Below are 18,370 nucleotides of genomic sequence, written 5' to 3' on the forward strand. Positions count from 1 at the left end.
CTACCATTTTAGGGGGTCAAGCCTCAGAACTTACGATTTTGGTAATTAACAATTCTGAAACTGCTTGTGGGTCAATAAAAAGCACCAAATCGGAAAGGAATAAGACTCTTAGTAGAGCATAAACGTTACTAATTAATTTCATAAGCAATGATAAGAAGAAATATTTTAAATATTTACTTTAAAAAAAGTAATGAATTGAAACGTTTACTAAAATCGTTTGCATTTTATTCATCAAATGCTTGAACATAATGCGGACGAATAATATTGTCGACGTTTCGGGGGGGGGGGGGGCATGATCCATCCCCCATGACCCTCCCCTTGTATTCGTCACTGATTCCTAGGTATGTCTCAGAGAAACTTAACCCAGGGCGATAATCGTATTTAGTAAAGAGTATTTTAAATAAGTGTAGTTTACAAATAAACGTTTGACGAAAAGTTTATACATAGGAGAATAACTGGTATTTTTTTTACATGAATTACATAAAGAAACATTTTATGCCTGGTTCGATCATGCACTGTCAGCTATCAGAAATTTTTATTTTCAGTTTGATTTTTCAAAACGTTGAACCTCACTGTTCATTCATGAGAAAAGAAAGTCAAGAACCGTATACTGCACTCAAAACCAACTTATTACAACTGTCCAGCTTTTGATACTGCTCAGAGTAAAGAATTAATTATCCTTTTAGGTATAGCTAAATGAAATCCTTAGGATATCAAGCGTTATTGCAATCACAAGTGCTATGGAATCTGCCTTAATGACGTGGCACAAAATACACTAAACAGCAAAAGCATTGAAATTCTTCGCGGTAACTAAAAAGGACTAAACACTCTAAATTTCACAAAGGTTGTAGGTAACACTTGTAGAATGTTATGATGAAATTAAAATGAGTTTCTTTACTCCAGCGTGAGCGTTGACAAATCTAATGTTAATCGGTAAAATTTCACGTTAGAAAGAAATAAATAATCAATAACCATTTTACAAGGACCTCAAAGAGTAAAATATTTGCGAGAAAAAGAAAATTAAAGCACACGCGTCTCTCGTATGACACGGTACTTGTGCTACACGGTTTCGATATAACACGCTTCAAGATTTGAGACTATTATGACACGGATTCGATTGAACATGGTCCAATACTTGAATTTGACGCTACACGGTTTTGACATGACACACATTATAACAGAGAGAATTTCATTTTTGTTCATTGCACTGTTTTAAAAAAAGTATGCCATCAACTCCAAAAAGTTTTTTACAGTAAACTACCGATTATCCGCGGGGCGGATTATCAGCGAGACAATCAACAATCAGGAACAATTATTTTCGCAGTAAAAAGCAAATATTAATGGCTGTTTTTTTGTCGAAAATTTAAATTTAAACTCAAGAGATTTTGCTTTATTTATTTATACATTTATTTATTTATTTATTTGTGCTGTCTACATCGTAATACACTTGTTTTTTTATCAATCTCAAGTTCTGCTGTGCAAAAATACTAACATTTTTACTGTTTACTGTACTTTTTTCACAGTTTGAAGAAAGTATTAGGCATACAGCTAAGTTTTTGAAGAAGGACATTTTTACCTTATTTGGCCCTCATTTCAGTCATTTTGCTGTTTATCCGCGTATTTTCTAATCCGCGGCACTTGTGCCACCAATTCTGTGGATAATCGGGAGTTTACTGCATTTCTTTATTATTATTATTTTATTTTTGTGAAACTGATACAAAAATATTGTGTCTGTCTTCGGCTCGAAAGTCTAGTTTACATATATAAACTTATAAATACCTATTTTTTGTCATCATTATTCTGCAAATAAAAAGATGAAAAATATTTTGTTTCCGATACATTGTAAGAAAATATTATTAGAATTAAACATAAGCTAAATTTGGTAAACGATAAAAACAAAAAGTGTAGCCGAAACAAAATAACAAGTCAAATGTATAGAATAATTCTATTTATTTATTTATTTATTTATTTATTTATTTATTTATTTATTTATTTATTTATTTATTTATTTATTTATTTTTCAAATTTTGTTTCATTGTTGTTGCTGAGACGAAATTTATTGTTACTTGAAACGCTCAGATTCTTTTTTCTGATAATATGCGTTTCATTCTCAGTAAAAAAAGTTGATTAAAATTTTCCTGTTACGCATAGTGATGTTGATTTGAGGTATGAAGAGCAATTAAGTTGTATAATGAACATCAAGTCTTATTTTGGATAAGTGGGGCTGTTGTATGTTTTGGTTGCCAGTTATCGTTTGTATGTTTTATTGAACCGATATTTCAGCTATCACATCTTAAGTCTTGTTCTCGATATAGCATGTTACGCATTGCTTTGATTCATATTATTTAAAAATCTCCTATAACACGGTTTCGATGAAACACGAAACACGGTTTCGAATACCACGATACATATTGACCTGCTTTATATTATGTACATGATTAATTAGTTCAATCAAATAAATAAACAGTTAATTTATAAAAAAATCGTATAGCACGGTTTCGACACTGCACGGTACGAATTGACCGTGTAGTATCGATGGACACCTGTACATGTATTATTTTCCTGAGTTTTTTCATGAACAGGATTCTGTCAACATTTCAAGTTTTTACTCTGAAGTAAATTCGATACCACTGTACCACATTTTTTCTGAACATTTGTCAAATAAGGCTACATTCATCGATACACCAACATGATATTTACAGGGGTGCTCACCTAAGGGTTGCAGAATGCGCCATTGAATTTTTTTCGGAGGGGGTTTTTTAGGGGTATTTTTCTCTTTTTGGGGGGGGCTCTCACTTATGGGGGGTCTACGCGGTATTTAGGGAGAGTGAGTCGCGCCCTTGCTCTTAAGGGGGGGGGACACTCCTGATATTTAAAAAGCATGATCTTTCAACAGTACTAATACTGCGCTTCTTCACAGACAAACGACTCATTATGTATAAGGTAATGGCTGAACTTTCGAAATTACTTGATTCCATTCGATCTCTTCTTTCTGCGAGTTTGCAAAGCTCGTCGTGCAATCTCATGTTCTCTTCGATCTGCTGCCGCCGCCGAGCAATCTCAGCTTTGATCTTCGCCTTCTTTTCTTCTCTCGTCATTTGGTCATCTTCGTCTTCGGACACGTAGGGCGAGGGATGCCAAGATCGAGGTTTCCTGGATTTCTTTTCTTTCCTTAAAAAACAAAGCGAAACATGAGGTATCGATTTTTCTACAGCAGCTTTACACAAGAAAACGTGGTTTACACAAGAAAAATGCGACATGGCTGAACTATATAGTAAATTAGTTCAATAACAAGCCACCTTATCTAATTTTACTAGGACGAAACTAAGACAGGTATTAGACAAAAAATAACGTGCGGTACAAAAACGTCTGTGTTAGACACAAATGTGCAAAATTTGTCACTAACTTTCGCCCTTGTTAGACACAGCCTTGTTATCCCACGCCTGCAAATACAGCGTACGCATAAAAGAATATCCTGGTTTTAAATTTCATAAACTATTAAACTAATTACTGTTAATGATACATAAAAATAACGATAAACTGCCTAAGTTTTTTTGAACGTACGCACCAACTTCAACGTGCAAGATCCGCACTAGCGTAGCCAGGAATTCCTTAAAGGGGGGGGGGGGTCACTACAGTCTCTACACGCGTATTACCTTCTGCATTAGGATTGGGAACAATGTTATTACCAAGACCTCTGGAGGGTGTTATTTTGTCCACCCTACTACGCTGCGCCAATGACGTTCGGCATTGCTGGATTGGTCGTGCAGCTGATGTTACTTTTCCCTTTATGTGTCGGCCAGCCAAATCCCTAAACCTGACCCCATGTGAGTTTTATGGGGTTTCTTCAAAGACAGTGTTTATACTCCATTGCCTACGACATTGCAAGAACTTTGAGATCGCATATGTGTAGCATTACGAAAAAGGGACAGTGGAACACTTCACAATGTACTTTAGATGAGTGTCGCGTTACGAAAGGCGCACACATCGAACACTTGCGAGTAAAAAAAGCTTGTACAGTTTATCTTTAGTTTTATGTATCAGTTATAGTGCTAAGTATAATAGTTTAGGAAATATAAATTTTTAGAACCGGGATACCCTTTTATGCTTAACCTGTAAAGAAACAATTGGATGAGCAATAAAGTTAAGATCAAACGTTTTCTTATATTATTTAAATCGTCAGGTTTAAGAAGGAAGTGAAGACTGTAAAAGGAAAAAAAATAATTTCCCAACTCTAAATTATCTCCAAGAATATGGCTCTACGTGTGAGTGGTAAAAAAGAAACAAAAATCAGTCTCTAAAGGCAGATACAAGCACCTAGAATTTACCTTAAGGTTTAAGAAAGCAATGAATCCTGTACTTATTTTTTTTTCAACCTTATTGATAATTCCGTTTGATGGAAGGTCCGTCTAATAAGTACAAAACCTGGTGATTAACCGTTTAATAACTAACAGAACTGGTGACCCAAGAATTTAAAAAAGAACCTCCAAAATCAATAAATAAAACTGAGACATTTTCCTTTCGAAATACCGACATCTGCAGTATGCTTTTTCAAGTGCAGGTTACGTAACTTCTTGCGAGTTTAGTAATGGCCTCATGAAAAATACATTTCTACTGCAAAAACGAAGAGGTATTTTGATATTTCCTACAGACCAAATGCAATCTGCAAATCAATAGCAAAAAGTTGAATGATCCCAAAAAACTAATCAAATACATTCCGCACGACAAGAAAGCATTCTTCATATTAATAGTAGTTTTATCTACAACACCTCATCCTCATGAAGATCAATCAGTGAATGACTGACTCTGTATATTTTCATTGAATTCATTTAATTTTATTTGTCTTTGTCTTTTGATTTTTCACATTAATTTATACTGTAATCAAAACGAAAATACAATTAATTGTCAATTTAAAAGTTATTTACTATTTTTACATAAGTTTTTTAAAAAAATCTACAAATTTTATTCAATTCTGCATGCATTTTGGATAGACATATATTGTTTTTAATTACTGCACTGTTACTTTAAATAGGGTTCTAAAGTCCAAAAAAAAAACGGGGTGGTCATTGAATGAAAACTCTACCACTTATACAAATTATTCGATTTCAAAAAAAATTTTTTTTTTTTTTTGAGTTTTTTCCTTCTTAAACCTGAATGTTCAATTATCATAGGGCACCACCGTTTAGCAGTACCTTATTTCATACATTTATGTAACTCTGTAACTGTAATGTTTCCACCATTTTATTTCGGTTGATCGATTTTTGTTAATTTACAGTGTCTTTCTCAAAATGTTCCTATTATGCTACACATTAACGCATCAAAAGTTTAACAGGTCTGTTAGTGTCGTATACGCGATAATCTATTGCACTCGGTATTTTTTTGAAGATATACTAACTATAGGAAACCATACGACAAAATAATTAAATAATGAAACAAATTTAAATGAGTAGAAAACAAAAGAACGTAGTAAAACATGCATTTAATGCATAAATTACTTGCCCAAGTGCCCCCCCCCTATCGAAATATGTGGTCTTAAAGTCGGCTAAAATGTTTTAAAAAATCGCCAAATTTAGAGACTCTCGGTGAGTAATGGAAAACATCTTCTACACGTTTTGCAGATTGTTGTCCTACGATATGCAGAAGATGAAATCGTGTAGTAGATTCAACTGCTAGCTAAATCTTTAAATTTTGCATTTTTTTTTTTTAAACTTCGGCAGACTTTAAGATTATGTCTCAATAACGGGCGCATGAGGGATTATAAATTTTTCATGTAAAAGAAAATGTCTTCTTATGCTGTTTCTTCTATCTTCCCATCGTTTCGTGTAGGTTCTCTGGTCAGCTGATTTTATTTCTTATAATACACAATATGAGTTGCAGGCAAACTAACAACTTTGTTCTACATGCTGAGGCTTAAATGTGGGGTTGGAAATAATGTCATCTGTAACTCAACTGCATGACGTCACTGAAATTTGCTACAGGATATACTTCGGCGGCATAGATATAACGTAGCTCAGAAAGCATGCAAAAGCAATGGAAGTCGCTAAAATGAAAATTAGATGAAGTTTTACAAGAAGACTGTAAGGAACGTTTCCTTCCTCAAAGAGAATGATGATCAGGGCACCGTGACAAGGGGGCACACGCCGCTTACTCTTTGACATGCCGCCTTGACACTTGTCAAGATGCCACCACAATTATTGCCAGCCATAATCTTGTAGTGGACGACCGTGACATTATCTAGGGCTACAGATTTTAAGAGGATTGTTAATGTTGCTATGAGAAAAGTTAAAGAAAGAAAATTTAATAGATATTTATTTTAATAAAGGTTTAATTTTATAGTGACGTTAAGACATAAAACATGCAGAAGACAATGCAATAGTTTATCGATAACAAATTTTCCTAAGCGTTCAAAGTTTATCCAGATTCTTTCCGCCGATCAGTTTTTTTTTTTTTTTTCTTTTTTCAAATGAACTTTCAGCATTCGACAATGATCAGTAGTTTATTTTTGGATGGGCCTTACTTCTTTCATGTTTTTTTTTTTTTTTTTTTTTGTAAATGCACTTTGAAGAGGCAGAACAAATCAGAACTACCTCAATTTAATTATAATAGGAAGCATTAACATTTTTTAGCTTCTTAGAGAGCTCAGGTTAGAAGACGTTATTTGTATGCAAAAAGGATGACGATGCGAAATATAATGAAGCGCCGATTATACGTTCCTCTTTTATACGCTTTTATCATTTACACGTTTTTTTAAAAATTGGTCACTGCAGAGTCCAATACACATTAACGTATACCTAATATACGTTATTTTTTATATACGCTATGTTCATGCAGTCTATTTAAAAACGTATAAACGGTGCTTTTAATGAGAAATACTGGTTTATACATGCATCTGGCTTGGTATCTAGAAGCGATAACATCTCTAGACTAACCTCTAACATCTAAAGACTTTTAAAATTTTGAAAGCATTTTGCGTTGAACCAATGATTGAAATTGCATGTTAGCCAAGAAAATATTTATGAAAAAATTTGTAATTATGGCCTAGCAAAAATAGATTTAAAAAAACTTTATAAAGTGAGTTTCAATTTTTTAACACTTAGAAAAAAAATTTAACACATTTTAGTTGACCCAAAATTTTTGGATAAAAATAAGGATTTCGCTCTTATTTGCTTTAGAAATATGAAGAACAGAAGCAATAAGCTTTGATTGAAGCGCAGGAGTGTACTGCAGAAATGGAAAATATGTAGATAGTTCGACTTGCAGAAAAACTCTCCTCTGAGCATGGATGATACTAGTAGCCCAGGAAAACGCTGCTGTACTTCATGATTTCTTCCAAATAAAAGCCTTCTGATGTACAGGGTATCCTGAAAAAGACTGACTGTTTTGAAAATATTATTACAGGAAAATGGTACATGATAAAAGTATAATGTTTGCAGAAAATTCCATGTAGTGAGCCGTAATTTTTTCCGCTTAAAAAGTAGCAAATTTTAGTTTACAATTTTTCTAAGAGATGGCGCTGCAGATAGTAAGCCCGTGAATCAAAGTAAGATTGAACACTACACATCAAAATTTTCAAAAAAGGTTTTTAATAAACAAAATTACACAATATGTTTTTCAAACTGTCGACCGGCGTCGGCTGCAATCACATGTCGCAATCGCAGGAAAATTGGTGAATTTCAGTTCTTCGTTTTTGACTTACAGGTTTACTATTGGCAGCGCCATCTATTGAGAAATTTTTAAACTGAAGTTTAGAACTCAGTGGGAAAAAATTTACTGCCCACCACATGAATTTTCTGCAAGAATTTTTTTTTTTTTTAATCATAAACCGTTTTCCTATTATATATTTTTGAAAACGGTCAGTCTATTTCAGGACACCCTGTAGGTTCCAACATAGTTTGACCTACCCTCATCGAGTTTCCAAATAAGTTGTGCATAAAATCGTTAATAAAAATATTACAAACACGATGGCATAGGGTTGTATAGGCAAAAGTGGTGAAATGCAATTGCATCGTTGTTGCAACGATTGAGTAATTTTGTAGATTTTCTGTATATGTCTTCAAGTTTTGCAGGAATCTACACATTTCCCGTATTTTTTAATTTAAATTTAGAATAAGATCTAAATTTCCCGTAAATAAGATTTATTTGGCTCAAACCTTGAAATTTCAGGAAGGAAATAAACCATGCTTCACAAAACTCTGCAAGGAATGTGCAGAGTTTTTAGAGATATCTGCAAATGTTTTTCTTGACTTTGAAAATGCCTGCAGATAATCTGTCGAATTACTCAGTTATTGAAACTTTAAATCACGATAACATTGTGATTGGACCACCTTTGCTTAGACCAGTTGTTCTCAACCTTGTCACTTCTGAGAGCTATTTAGTATTCTTCCGAACCCTGGGCGGGCCATATTGGATATGAGTTATATTTTCAGAACAATTATATCAGGTGAAATGCAATGAATCCAAAAGTTTTCCCTAATAATTTGAACTACAACTATAAAATGATCTAGGTTAGTTTTTACTAAGCTGTTCGATGACCACAGGAAAAGAGCTCACGGACCACAGCCTGATAATCATTGGCTTAGAAATTTTATTTGTAACATTTTTGTCGCCTCAAAGCAACAGTAGAATTCCTTACTGTTTCACCTGGGATTAGATATCTCACTGTTGCTCTAGGTTAGTTTTTACTAAGCTGTTCGATGACCACAGGAGAATAGCTCTCGGACCACAATCTGATAATCATTGGCTTAGAAATCTTATTTGTAATATTTTTGTCGCCTCAAAGCAACAGTAGAATTCCTTACTGTTTCAGCTGGGATTAGACATCTCACAGTTGCTCTAAGGCTACGATATACTTAAAAGAGGATCTGATGAGAGAAGGTCAACCTGAAACGGATCTTGTACTTTGCGTGCGTAAGATTCGAATTTTGCTATCGTTTTACTCAAAACTTTAAGAACGCCCACGTACATCCCTTTGCTTCTCGCTGCCTCAATATTAAGGAACAGAAATGATAACATTTTTTTGTTCAATGGAGTACGAAGTATAATAACTTTACTACTTTTCATTTTGCAAATAAAATTGAAAAATCTGAACCTTTTTCTGCGTTCAGTTGTTTGAGGACTTGTTCGAGTTTCTGGCATTTGTCCTTGAACAGGTCCTGCAGACATTCCCCAAGCTGATTTGTCATACATTGTGTCTCGATGAAGACTTTCAGAAGAGCGGCGGAGTCTGAAAAAGAAATTCAAAGCGTAGAAAATTACCGTTTTTTCCGTATTAGAATTTTTATTCGATAGACAAAACACTAATAAACATTGATAAATTTTATTTATGCTAACTCTAATGTAGAGCTGGTTTAGGGTTGTTGAAAATACGCCTCATTCTTGGAGCCGTGAAGTTTTAAAAACGGCCATATTGCAAGTTCATAATGTGTATGCATTTCAATTGAGTACAATAAATAAATAAATAAATAAATAAAGAGTAATAATAATAACAAAAAAGCAACTATTACAGAAAATTCAATTTTCATATTCTTAATTCCTCTGAAACTTAGACGTATTAGTCTCGGGGGAGTTTTAGTTCAAAATGTATAACAGTGTACCTATGTTGTTTTACGAAGTCAGCAAAATCCGGGTTTTATCAATACGACTTTCACTAATAGAGTTAGGAATTTCTGAAACTATACACAGTCATTATTTGCATAAGGTGATGCGCTAAGGTAAGATATTATTTACAGCGATATTAAATTTTGGTCTCGAATAAAGTAATATCCAACTGGAAAAGACCCTCTCGGGCAAAAAAGTGAGAATAATTTGAAAGTGCTTAAGTGCTTAAGTGATTATGAACTAAAAACTGATTCGAATTAGAGATGTCGGACCACTAGCTCATATCGAAATCCTGGCATAATAATTTAGATTATCCAATCGGTTAGTTAAATTAAAAGACATGACGAGCCGTTATTTTCAGTGTACTACCTAGTGTAGGACACCGGACCCTCTTATAGGAAATTTAGGAATTTCACTTTAATCAGGTAAATGACATTAGTTACCGTAGAAACGTGTGACTATGGTACAGTTTTAGAACACTTCTGACTGTAATTACTCAGCATTCATTTGAAAAAAAAAATGAAGTTGCGTTATTATTATAGTTTAGGACCTTGACTTTCGATTCCGACCCTGAAATAATTCGAAACTTTACCCACACTCCCTCCAGAGCAGTTTTTCTTTGTACTATTCTCACCCTCTCATTGTGGGTGTGAATGGTACAGCATAAGTTTCGACATTTTCACATCGGATATGTACCATAATCTACCTCTCTTATTTTTACTTCTTTTTTCCAAAAAAGGAAGAATTGTATTCGCGAAAAATTTTTCACTCAAAAATCGGCCTTAATTTCCATTTTGCTCACCCCCGAATGAATGTTGAGTTTATTTTTCAACCCGACCACACGTGTCTAGGAACGTACAGACACCCGAAATATCCATTTTGACGATCCCCGAGTTAATTACAACGAGTTTTCACGTGACATCTGTATGTACGTATGTATGTGCGTATGTGTGTATGTATGTCGCATAACTCAAGAACGGAATGTCATAGAAAGTTGAAATTTGTTACTTAGATTCCTAGTGGGGTCTAGTTGTGCACCTTTCTTTTTGGTTGCATTCGGATGCTCCAAAAGGGCTCTTTTGCCCCTTTTTGTGGGTAAATCATTGTTAATTTCGACGTAAACTCAAATGGTGTTATAATTTCACGGACACTTGGTATTATTTCGCCAGTCTTTTGGTCGCCTAGTTTTTGGGCGACAAATTTGGCTTTTTTTTAAATCTGGTTTTAATTTGGCCACTGTTGGAGTTATTTAGAGATTAAACTATTGAATCACATTAAAATTGCCAATAATTAGAAAATGACATTAAATTGTAGTAAAAGGAAGTCATGTGATGCACACATCAGCTCGTTTAACTGGGTATTTGTAGATGAAAGTTACGCTTAAAATTGAACTTTGGAGAATCAAGTACACCTCTCCCTCTCTCTCACACATAAAATCGAGATAAAATAAAAGCTTTATTTTCTTCATAATTTTTGAAGATGGTTACTGAATCTTATCATTTTTTTTTTCTGGCTACTGACAAAACTTACCTCGCTTCAACTTTGTTGAAACTTCTAACTCACTTGCATCTACACCCGTAATTTTTCCTGGGTACTTTTTTCCCTGATAACCCAACTCACCCTCCAAAATTTCCACTAATTATTATACAACACTCACCCTCCAAATTGTAAACTTTACACCACTGCAACTGTAGCAACATCAAAATATTTTATTTTTGAATGAAAATTGGACGTAAATTTCTTTTTGTAATACTAGTGGTACCCACACGGCTTTGCTCGTAATAGAAAAATTAAAAGTTCTTTTGGTTCCCCTGTATATTTACAAATAATGTATGGTAATTTTTTCTCGCCAATTGGTTTGTACCCATGTTACCGTTCCACGTTATGATAATTTTGTATCTCGCCAATTGGCTTGTGCCCATGTTACGGTTCCACGTTATGATAATTTCGTCATTAACGATAGTTTTTTTTCTTAGAATTGGAATAGAAAAAGAACCACATCGAATTTTCGAAAAATCGCTTCGAGGTGCACACCCCCATGCTACAAACTAACTTTGTGCCAAAATTTCATGAAAATCGGCTGAACGGTCTAGGCGCTATGCGCATCACAGACATCCTACAGACAGAGAGACTTTCAGCTTCATTATTAGTACAGAGTAAAGATAGAAGCGAAAGGTACGTACGAAATTGTGATTCCCCGGAGAAGGTTGCACAATAGTTCCTATTCAAACTGGGCTAGCCCTGAGTGCACTCCGAACACTTATGACGTCAGAACTAGGGTGTGTATCCTTCTCACCCCCCAAACCATTCACACCCACTTTTACGTTATTCTAAACTGTAACTTCACTTCGCTCGTCAGCCCTCGTTCGCCGCCTTCTGAAGCTTAATCACAAAACCGCCTACAGCAGTGAAATTTGGAAACTTCTATGCTTTCGGCGGCTTGCCCACAAACTCTCCTCGACGATGTACTTGGGGAGATCAGCCTCCCCCCCCCCCCTTCGCCCGTGACTGGGCGATATTTTTCCAAGTTTGGCGACAAAAGTGCAATTTCGCGCCAAGTTTGCGAGTTTGTTAACCGAATTTGCTATTTGTCATAAAATTTGTCTTAAACCCGGATGGTTTTAATGGTCTATCTCTGGCATGCTTAGGCTTAAAGGGGTAAGACAGGAACTGAGTATAATTTAATAGATTGAGTATAATATAAAATGTTGGAGGATAATTTCAGTACTATTGTGTATACACATTTCAAAAACGCTTAAATCCAATTTGATATCAGCCTCCCTCCAGAGATGTCTCCCAGCACTATACTATTTCATCTTAATGGGTACAATCACCCCTCTTTTATCATCAAAACAATTTTCGATCCCATGATTTCCATAGTATATAATATTTATCTTAATGGGTGCAATGGCACATTGACTCCATAGTAAATATTTTTCACCACCATGATTTAGCTGCCCCCATTTTTTACAAACGCCCAGTAGTTTCCCTATCGAATACTCTCTGTCTTGATCATCTTTTTTATTTACTGAAAACCCCATTCGAACACTCCGTAGTGTCTATTGAAAATAATGCTCATTTTAATGGATGCAATCGCTTTTCTTATTTTTACAAAACACTTTTTTTAAACTCCAAGTTTCCACAGTAAATACCTTTCGTCTTGATGTCTACAACCGATTTCTTATTTATTCACAATTCTTTCAAACGCACCTACACATGGACAAAACAATAATTTTAAAAAAGTACTTACTTGTTTATTTCATTATTTAAAGTCTGGAAGTACACGTCAGGACCGACTAGCCTTTGTTGCTGCTCTTGCATTCTGTTGTCAGTGGCGTAATCTTGCATTCTATTGTCAGTGACGTAATCTTGCATTCTATTGTTCAGAACCCTTCTGCCTTGATAGAGAGCTTCCGTGGAACTGAGACCGCTGCCCAGACTGCCACCATATCGGCTAGCACTCGTCCTCAGCAGCTCTGCAGCTCTCGCGTGGCTATCAACGTAGCCAAACTCCATCGATCTATAACTCGCTGTAAGACGTGAAAGCAAAATAGTTTTTACAAAAACGTTATATATTTAGGAGAGCACAAACATTTATATACTATGATAAATAAAAATGTAATTAAATACGAAATCCCAAGACGAAAAACGTGGTGGGGGGGGGAGGGGATGATCTCCCTTTCGTTTTCTATTTTTATAACTCAAGGGTATTAAGTAAAATAAGTCTTTGGATTACTTTTCACTTGTAGGAGACTGTGGGTCAAAGTAAAAAAGTTAAGATTACTTACTTTTTTTAAAATGTACAAGACAGAAATTTGTTTTAAAAATTACGGTACATAAAAAGGAAACAATGTATTTTACAAAACAAATTGCATTTTTTGAAAGTTGCAAAATTTTCATTTTTTTTATATGCTACAAAATCAAGGATAAAATATTTTCTGTTAAAACGGTTTCTGTTAGCTAAAATTAAATTGCTATTAAATAAAGGATTGAATAAATTAACGCGGAATGAACTATTTCACTTTTCTCATCCACTTCCGAAATTGTACAAAATATTCAAAATAAATATAAGCAAGATGTCTCTTATATAATTAAAAACTGAACGTATCTATGTATGTCCAAGCTTCTTCTCCCGAACGACAGTGAACTGACCATCGAACCAGGTATCGATGGATTCGTCTTCATGTTTGGCTATTTAACATAATCCTCCGATAATAATTAGCGGAGATATTAATTAAAAGCTATTAATTATGACACTAAGATTTCAAAATAAAATCCCTATTTTTCGAAGGCTTTCCTCCATTCAAATTATTATTCACTGCTTCATTTCAACTTTCCGTAACAATGTTTTTATTAAAATTTGTAGTTGTAGCGTGAAGAAAATCTTTAAATGAAAGATTTGTTGCCATTTGTTTCTCGAATATAAACAAAAAAAAAGTTTGATTTTTATTTTGAGGCTTTTCCTGCAATCGGGGGTTTTAAAATGTTTACTCTTTGGTTATTTTCCCGCAATCTGCCGCAAAATTATTTAACTATTATTTACGAGGAGCACCGTGCAAAGCCGGGCAACGCACATAGTTAAATAAATAAATATTGCACCGAATATTCACAGACTATCTCAATTAATGTTATTAGCAGACGTCAATTAAACTATTTATAACTAAGACTTGACCATATTGTAATGACAAAAAAAAATTGACCTACTACAAAATATTACAATTATAGTATCATTTTTTTAAATTGCTAAAGCAAAATTTTTGTCGCATGTTTTTATCTTCAGAGATAACTTTTTCCTGACTAGACTAGGATACATGTGGTATTATATGGTTAAATATTACCACACAGATGGCGCTAAAAACGGAAGAAATATTTCACTTTGTCCGGCATTCACCTACATGACTTGCGCAAAAGTATCAGACGAGTGCAGTTGTCCAAGAAAATCGCGGAATGCATTTTTTTTAAAGCTATGAATTATATTTTGAATTGAGTAGTATAAAGTTCATCGGGAAAAATGCGAGCCAATTTTCCTGTATGTCGACATAGATTTTCAAACATTTATCATACATGGTTGACATTGGTTCCAAATTAACTCAAATACTTTATTTCAGCAGTTAAAGGGATTTTTTTGAAAACTAAAAATGTTTTCATTGGAAAAAAAACCCGTCAATTTAAGTAAAAATGAGTTCAAACTGTTAGCAATTATGTTTCAGTAAATTCGAAGTATTGTTCTGGCTTTATTTTTTATTTTAGATATTTCGCGTTCAAGTAGGGAAACGTGGGGCGAAGTGAAACGGTGAACGGCTGTTTTTAGCGCCGCCTATCTGGTAATATTTAAACCGCGTAGTTCCCCATTTTGTCTTTCGTCTATTCCTGTCGAGAAAAGGTAGTTCCTGAAGATAAAAGCATATGATAATACAACCTATTTTTGTTATTGTAAATGATAAAGTTCTTGTTATCCTTTTTACACATTAATTACCTAACATTCGGTGGAGTATTTTTTTTAATTACTTTTAATGTTATTTATTTTTAATTGAATTGTACTATTAATCACGGACACGCGGGACAAAGTGGATGGGGCAGAGTGAACAGTTTATTTCGTTTAGTTATTCAATCCTTTGGCCTTACAGTGTGATTTTTAAGTTCTGGTAAAAGATTTTCGACCAACCACAGTAAGATTTCAAAGCATTAAAGTAGCATACTATGTATCGAGGGATTATTCATAAGAATAGCATGCCACAAAATATTCGTGATTTGCAAAACGCTAACTACTGAGTTCAGAGAAAATCTTCTCTGGGGTTTTTATAATTAATGAAAAAATGGATCTAATCACACAAACCGCAACACTAAATTTATGTCCAAAATGTATGCATCTGCACACTCTTAATATAATCTTAATTACTTATAACTTACGAGGGCAATTGGATTTTTCTCCAAGGTCCGATTTATCGTGCAATAAAAATAGCAGTGGAAATGCAGGCTTTTTTGTTTGCAATATTTAGAGGTACTGGTTAGCTATTTTACTGCATGGTCTTGGTTCGATTTTCGAGATCTATTAGTAGCGTTCTCGAACTCTCTCAACCCTCGTCATAAAAGGTGGTTGCCTGGATTGGCAGCCTCTTCTCTACGCTAGTGTGGACACCATTTTGTCCTAAGAACTAGATTTTCATTTGAGCAAAAAATATGGAAATCAGAAGGTGCTGAATCCGAACTGCATTGGCCGAGCAGCATGCATCATGAACATTGGCAAATCTTTCTTCAAAGTTTTAATACAGTTGCCGCTCTTGCTATCAAACATGAAATTTTTTCAATTATTGATAAATTTCTGTTGCACTGCATACCTAAGCAAACATAAATTGAATGACAGTATACATCGCGAAATTCACACTTCGTGTCGGATTCTATTGTTTGAGGTGTGTTTACGCACTCGCAGCACGCTCAAAACTGAAAACTGTTTAACCTGATACCCTTATATTCTAGAGACACTGTGGAACACACATGACGATCCATCGACATTTTTACGGTGACGCTTATTTCGCGACTATTCGGAACTTAGAAAAAAATAGCTCTGGTAAGGTAAACATGTTTTTATAAAAAGTTTGCCATACCTGGTTGTTGGGCTGGTACCTGAGTGTAATACTGTACGGACTGAGGAGTTGTTGGTCGCTGCTGTCTCATTGGTGCATGATAAATTGTATGTGCCATCTCCTGGTACTGATCCATTACTGGGAATGGAGGAATGTTAATTTCGCTCGTATGTCTACGTCTTCCCTTCTTTGGCGAAGGTTGGGGTGACATCTTCGGCTGAAGGCGCCTCAAAGATTCTATGCTAGCGCCCATTATAGCAGTAGATGGCGCAATTGTTGTAGTCGGTGGCTGGCGATAGCGTTTAGTACCGTCATGCCACTGTTCAGACGCTGACACCACCGTCGTCGTAGCAGTTGTCATAATTGTAATATCGTCATCCTGAAAACGGTGGCTTCCGGAATAGGGTGGCACTGCATCAGGCAGGGGGGTTCTCGCTGGAGATGGTTGTGGTGTCCTACGACCAGTGTCCGGCAGAGTGTGATAGATGGATTGCTCTGGATTGACACCATGTAAGTTAAACTGTTGAATTTGATATGAGGTTGGCTGGTTTTGGCCGAAGTGTAACTGACTTTGATACATAAGGTTCTGTTGCTGCGGTTGCGTCGGAGTTCGCTGCTGCAACGTCGCGTTCGTTTGACTCTGAAGTTTTGATTGAATTTGTTGTATTGTCCTCTCTTGGGCTTGATATGGCGTCTGAGGCGTTGTTGGCACTTGGGAAAGCGTCTGCGAAGGTGACCTGTTTTGAACAACTAATTGTGCTTGAGTTTGTTTCTGATGAGGCGATTGCGGAGGGTACGGTGATTGGGAACCACTTTTAGACAAAGTTTCCAAGTCTCGTCTTGAGCCTGCTGGAGGCTGGTGTACCGGTGTAAGAGGTTGAGGTGTATGAGATCCTTCACCTTCACCTCGTTCTTTTCCTCTCTGTTCGAGCATAATTTTCCGTTCTTCAGTCACCGCTTTCAATTCATCCCTAAGCTGCTTCTTCAAGCTCTGCATGTACTGGGGAAGCTTCGTACCCGAAGCTTCTCCACCAGGGCTGGGTGTTCTAGATAATTCTGTCCTTTTTCCCAACAGCGGGGAAAGATTTCCCGATAGAGGCGTGGGTGATGGTGCTCCAAGAATAGGTGCTGGGGAGTACTGCCGAGACACTTCGAGAGCAGTGGTAACAGTTGTTGTAATTGTGATGGCTGCTGCTGGAGTTAGGGCAGCTGTTTCTGCTTCTGCTGCATCATCAAGCTCGGTGCTTCCGTTTCTGCTTCTTTCCAATGTCTTCCGAGTGGGGCTAGGAGAGGGACATTGATCGGGTGGAAGGTTGGGAAGCTTCCGGCGCAGTCTAACAGATTTGATGCTCTCTGCTTCACTCTGAGTATCAGAATCTCCCGCTTGCTATAAAAATCGTAAAAATTATCAAATATATGTTGAAATATCTATAAAGAAAAAAAATAATTCTTTTAAATTACTAGAACTTTCTTTCTTCTCGATATTTTAAAAGAGAGGCTACTGTGATGCTTTACAAAAAATGCTTTGTTCAATTAATAAAATCACATTTCTAAGTAATAGTTGGAGTTGTTTAACACATGGAATAAAATACGTGTAAAGTTAGCCTTACACGCAGAATGGATGCTCATCTTAACATTTTGAATGTTAAAAGTCACTCATGGTTTTTATTATGTTTTAAAGCATAAAATTATACAAGTAGACATGAATTCAAGTATATATATATATATATATATATATATATATATATATATATATATATATATATATATATATATATATATATATATATATATTTAACCCATGTCAGTTACTTAATTAACCAAACAGAGAACTTTAAGAATTAGTTAAATAAATAATGAAAACTAAAAAGGCTCATTTATATTTATTAAAAATTGATACAATTAATTAATCGTTTCAAAAAAATAAATAAATAAATAAATGAAATTAAAATAAAAATAAAATTATCATCAAAATACGAACATATTTTTCGAAAAGAAAAATGGTTTGTAGCTTTTTCTTCTAGGAAAAATAAAACAACACCTATAATTTTATTGCCACCGAAAATTACAAAATGATAATAAAATGCTTTCCAAAATAAATAACAAAAAGTGATCTTAAATAAATAATTTTCGCTTTGAAAGAATCGTCTGAAAAATTCCTTCTTTATTTAAAATAAAATAAAGCACTC

At 34.9% G+C, this 18,370-nt stretch overlaps 1 protein-coding gene across 1 annotated transcript in view; it reads right to left on the reverse strand.

Annotated features, from left to right (window-relative positions):
- LOC129227616 (uncharacterized) overlaps nucleotides 1-18,370 on the reverse strand; it is a 116,010-nt gene that overhangs the window by 48,317 nt on the left and 49,323 nt on the right. The window contains exons 9-12 of the mRNA XM_054862207.1: nucleotides 16,203-17,568; nucleotides 12,848-13,127; nucleotides 9,089-9,223; nucleotides 2,969-3,171 (exon numbers count right to left, since the gene is read on the reverse strand). Coding sequence (XP_054718182.1) covers nucleotides 2,969-3,171; nucleotides 9,089-9,223; nucleotides 12,848-13,127; nucleotides 16,203-17,568 — 1,984 coding nt within the window. The remainder of the gene's footprint in view (nucleotides 1-2,968; nucleotides 3,172-9,088; nucleotides 9,224-12,847; nucleotides 13,128-16,202; nucleotides 17,569-18,370) is intronic.

This window comes from Uloborus diversus, chromosome 1, assembly GCF_026930045.1.
Source record: "Uloborus diversus isolate 005 chromosome 1, Udiv.v.3.1, whole genome shotgun sequence".
NCBI lineage: Eukaryota > Metazoa > Arthropoda > Arachnida > Araneae > Uloboridae > Uloborus > Uloborus diversus.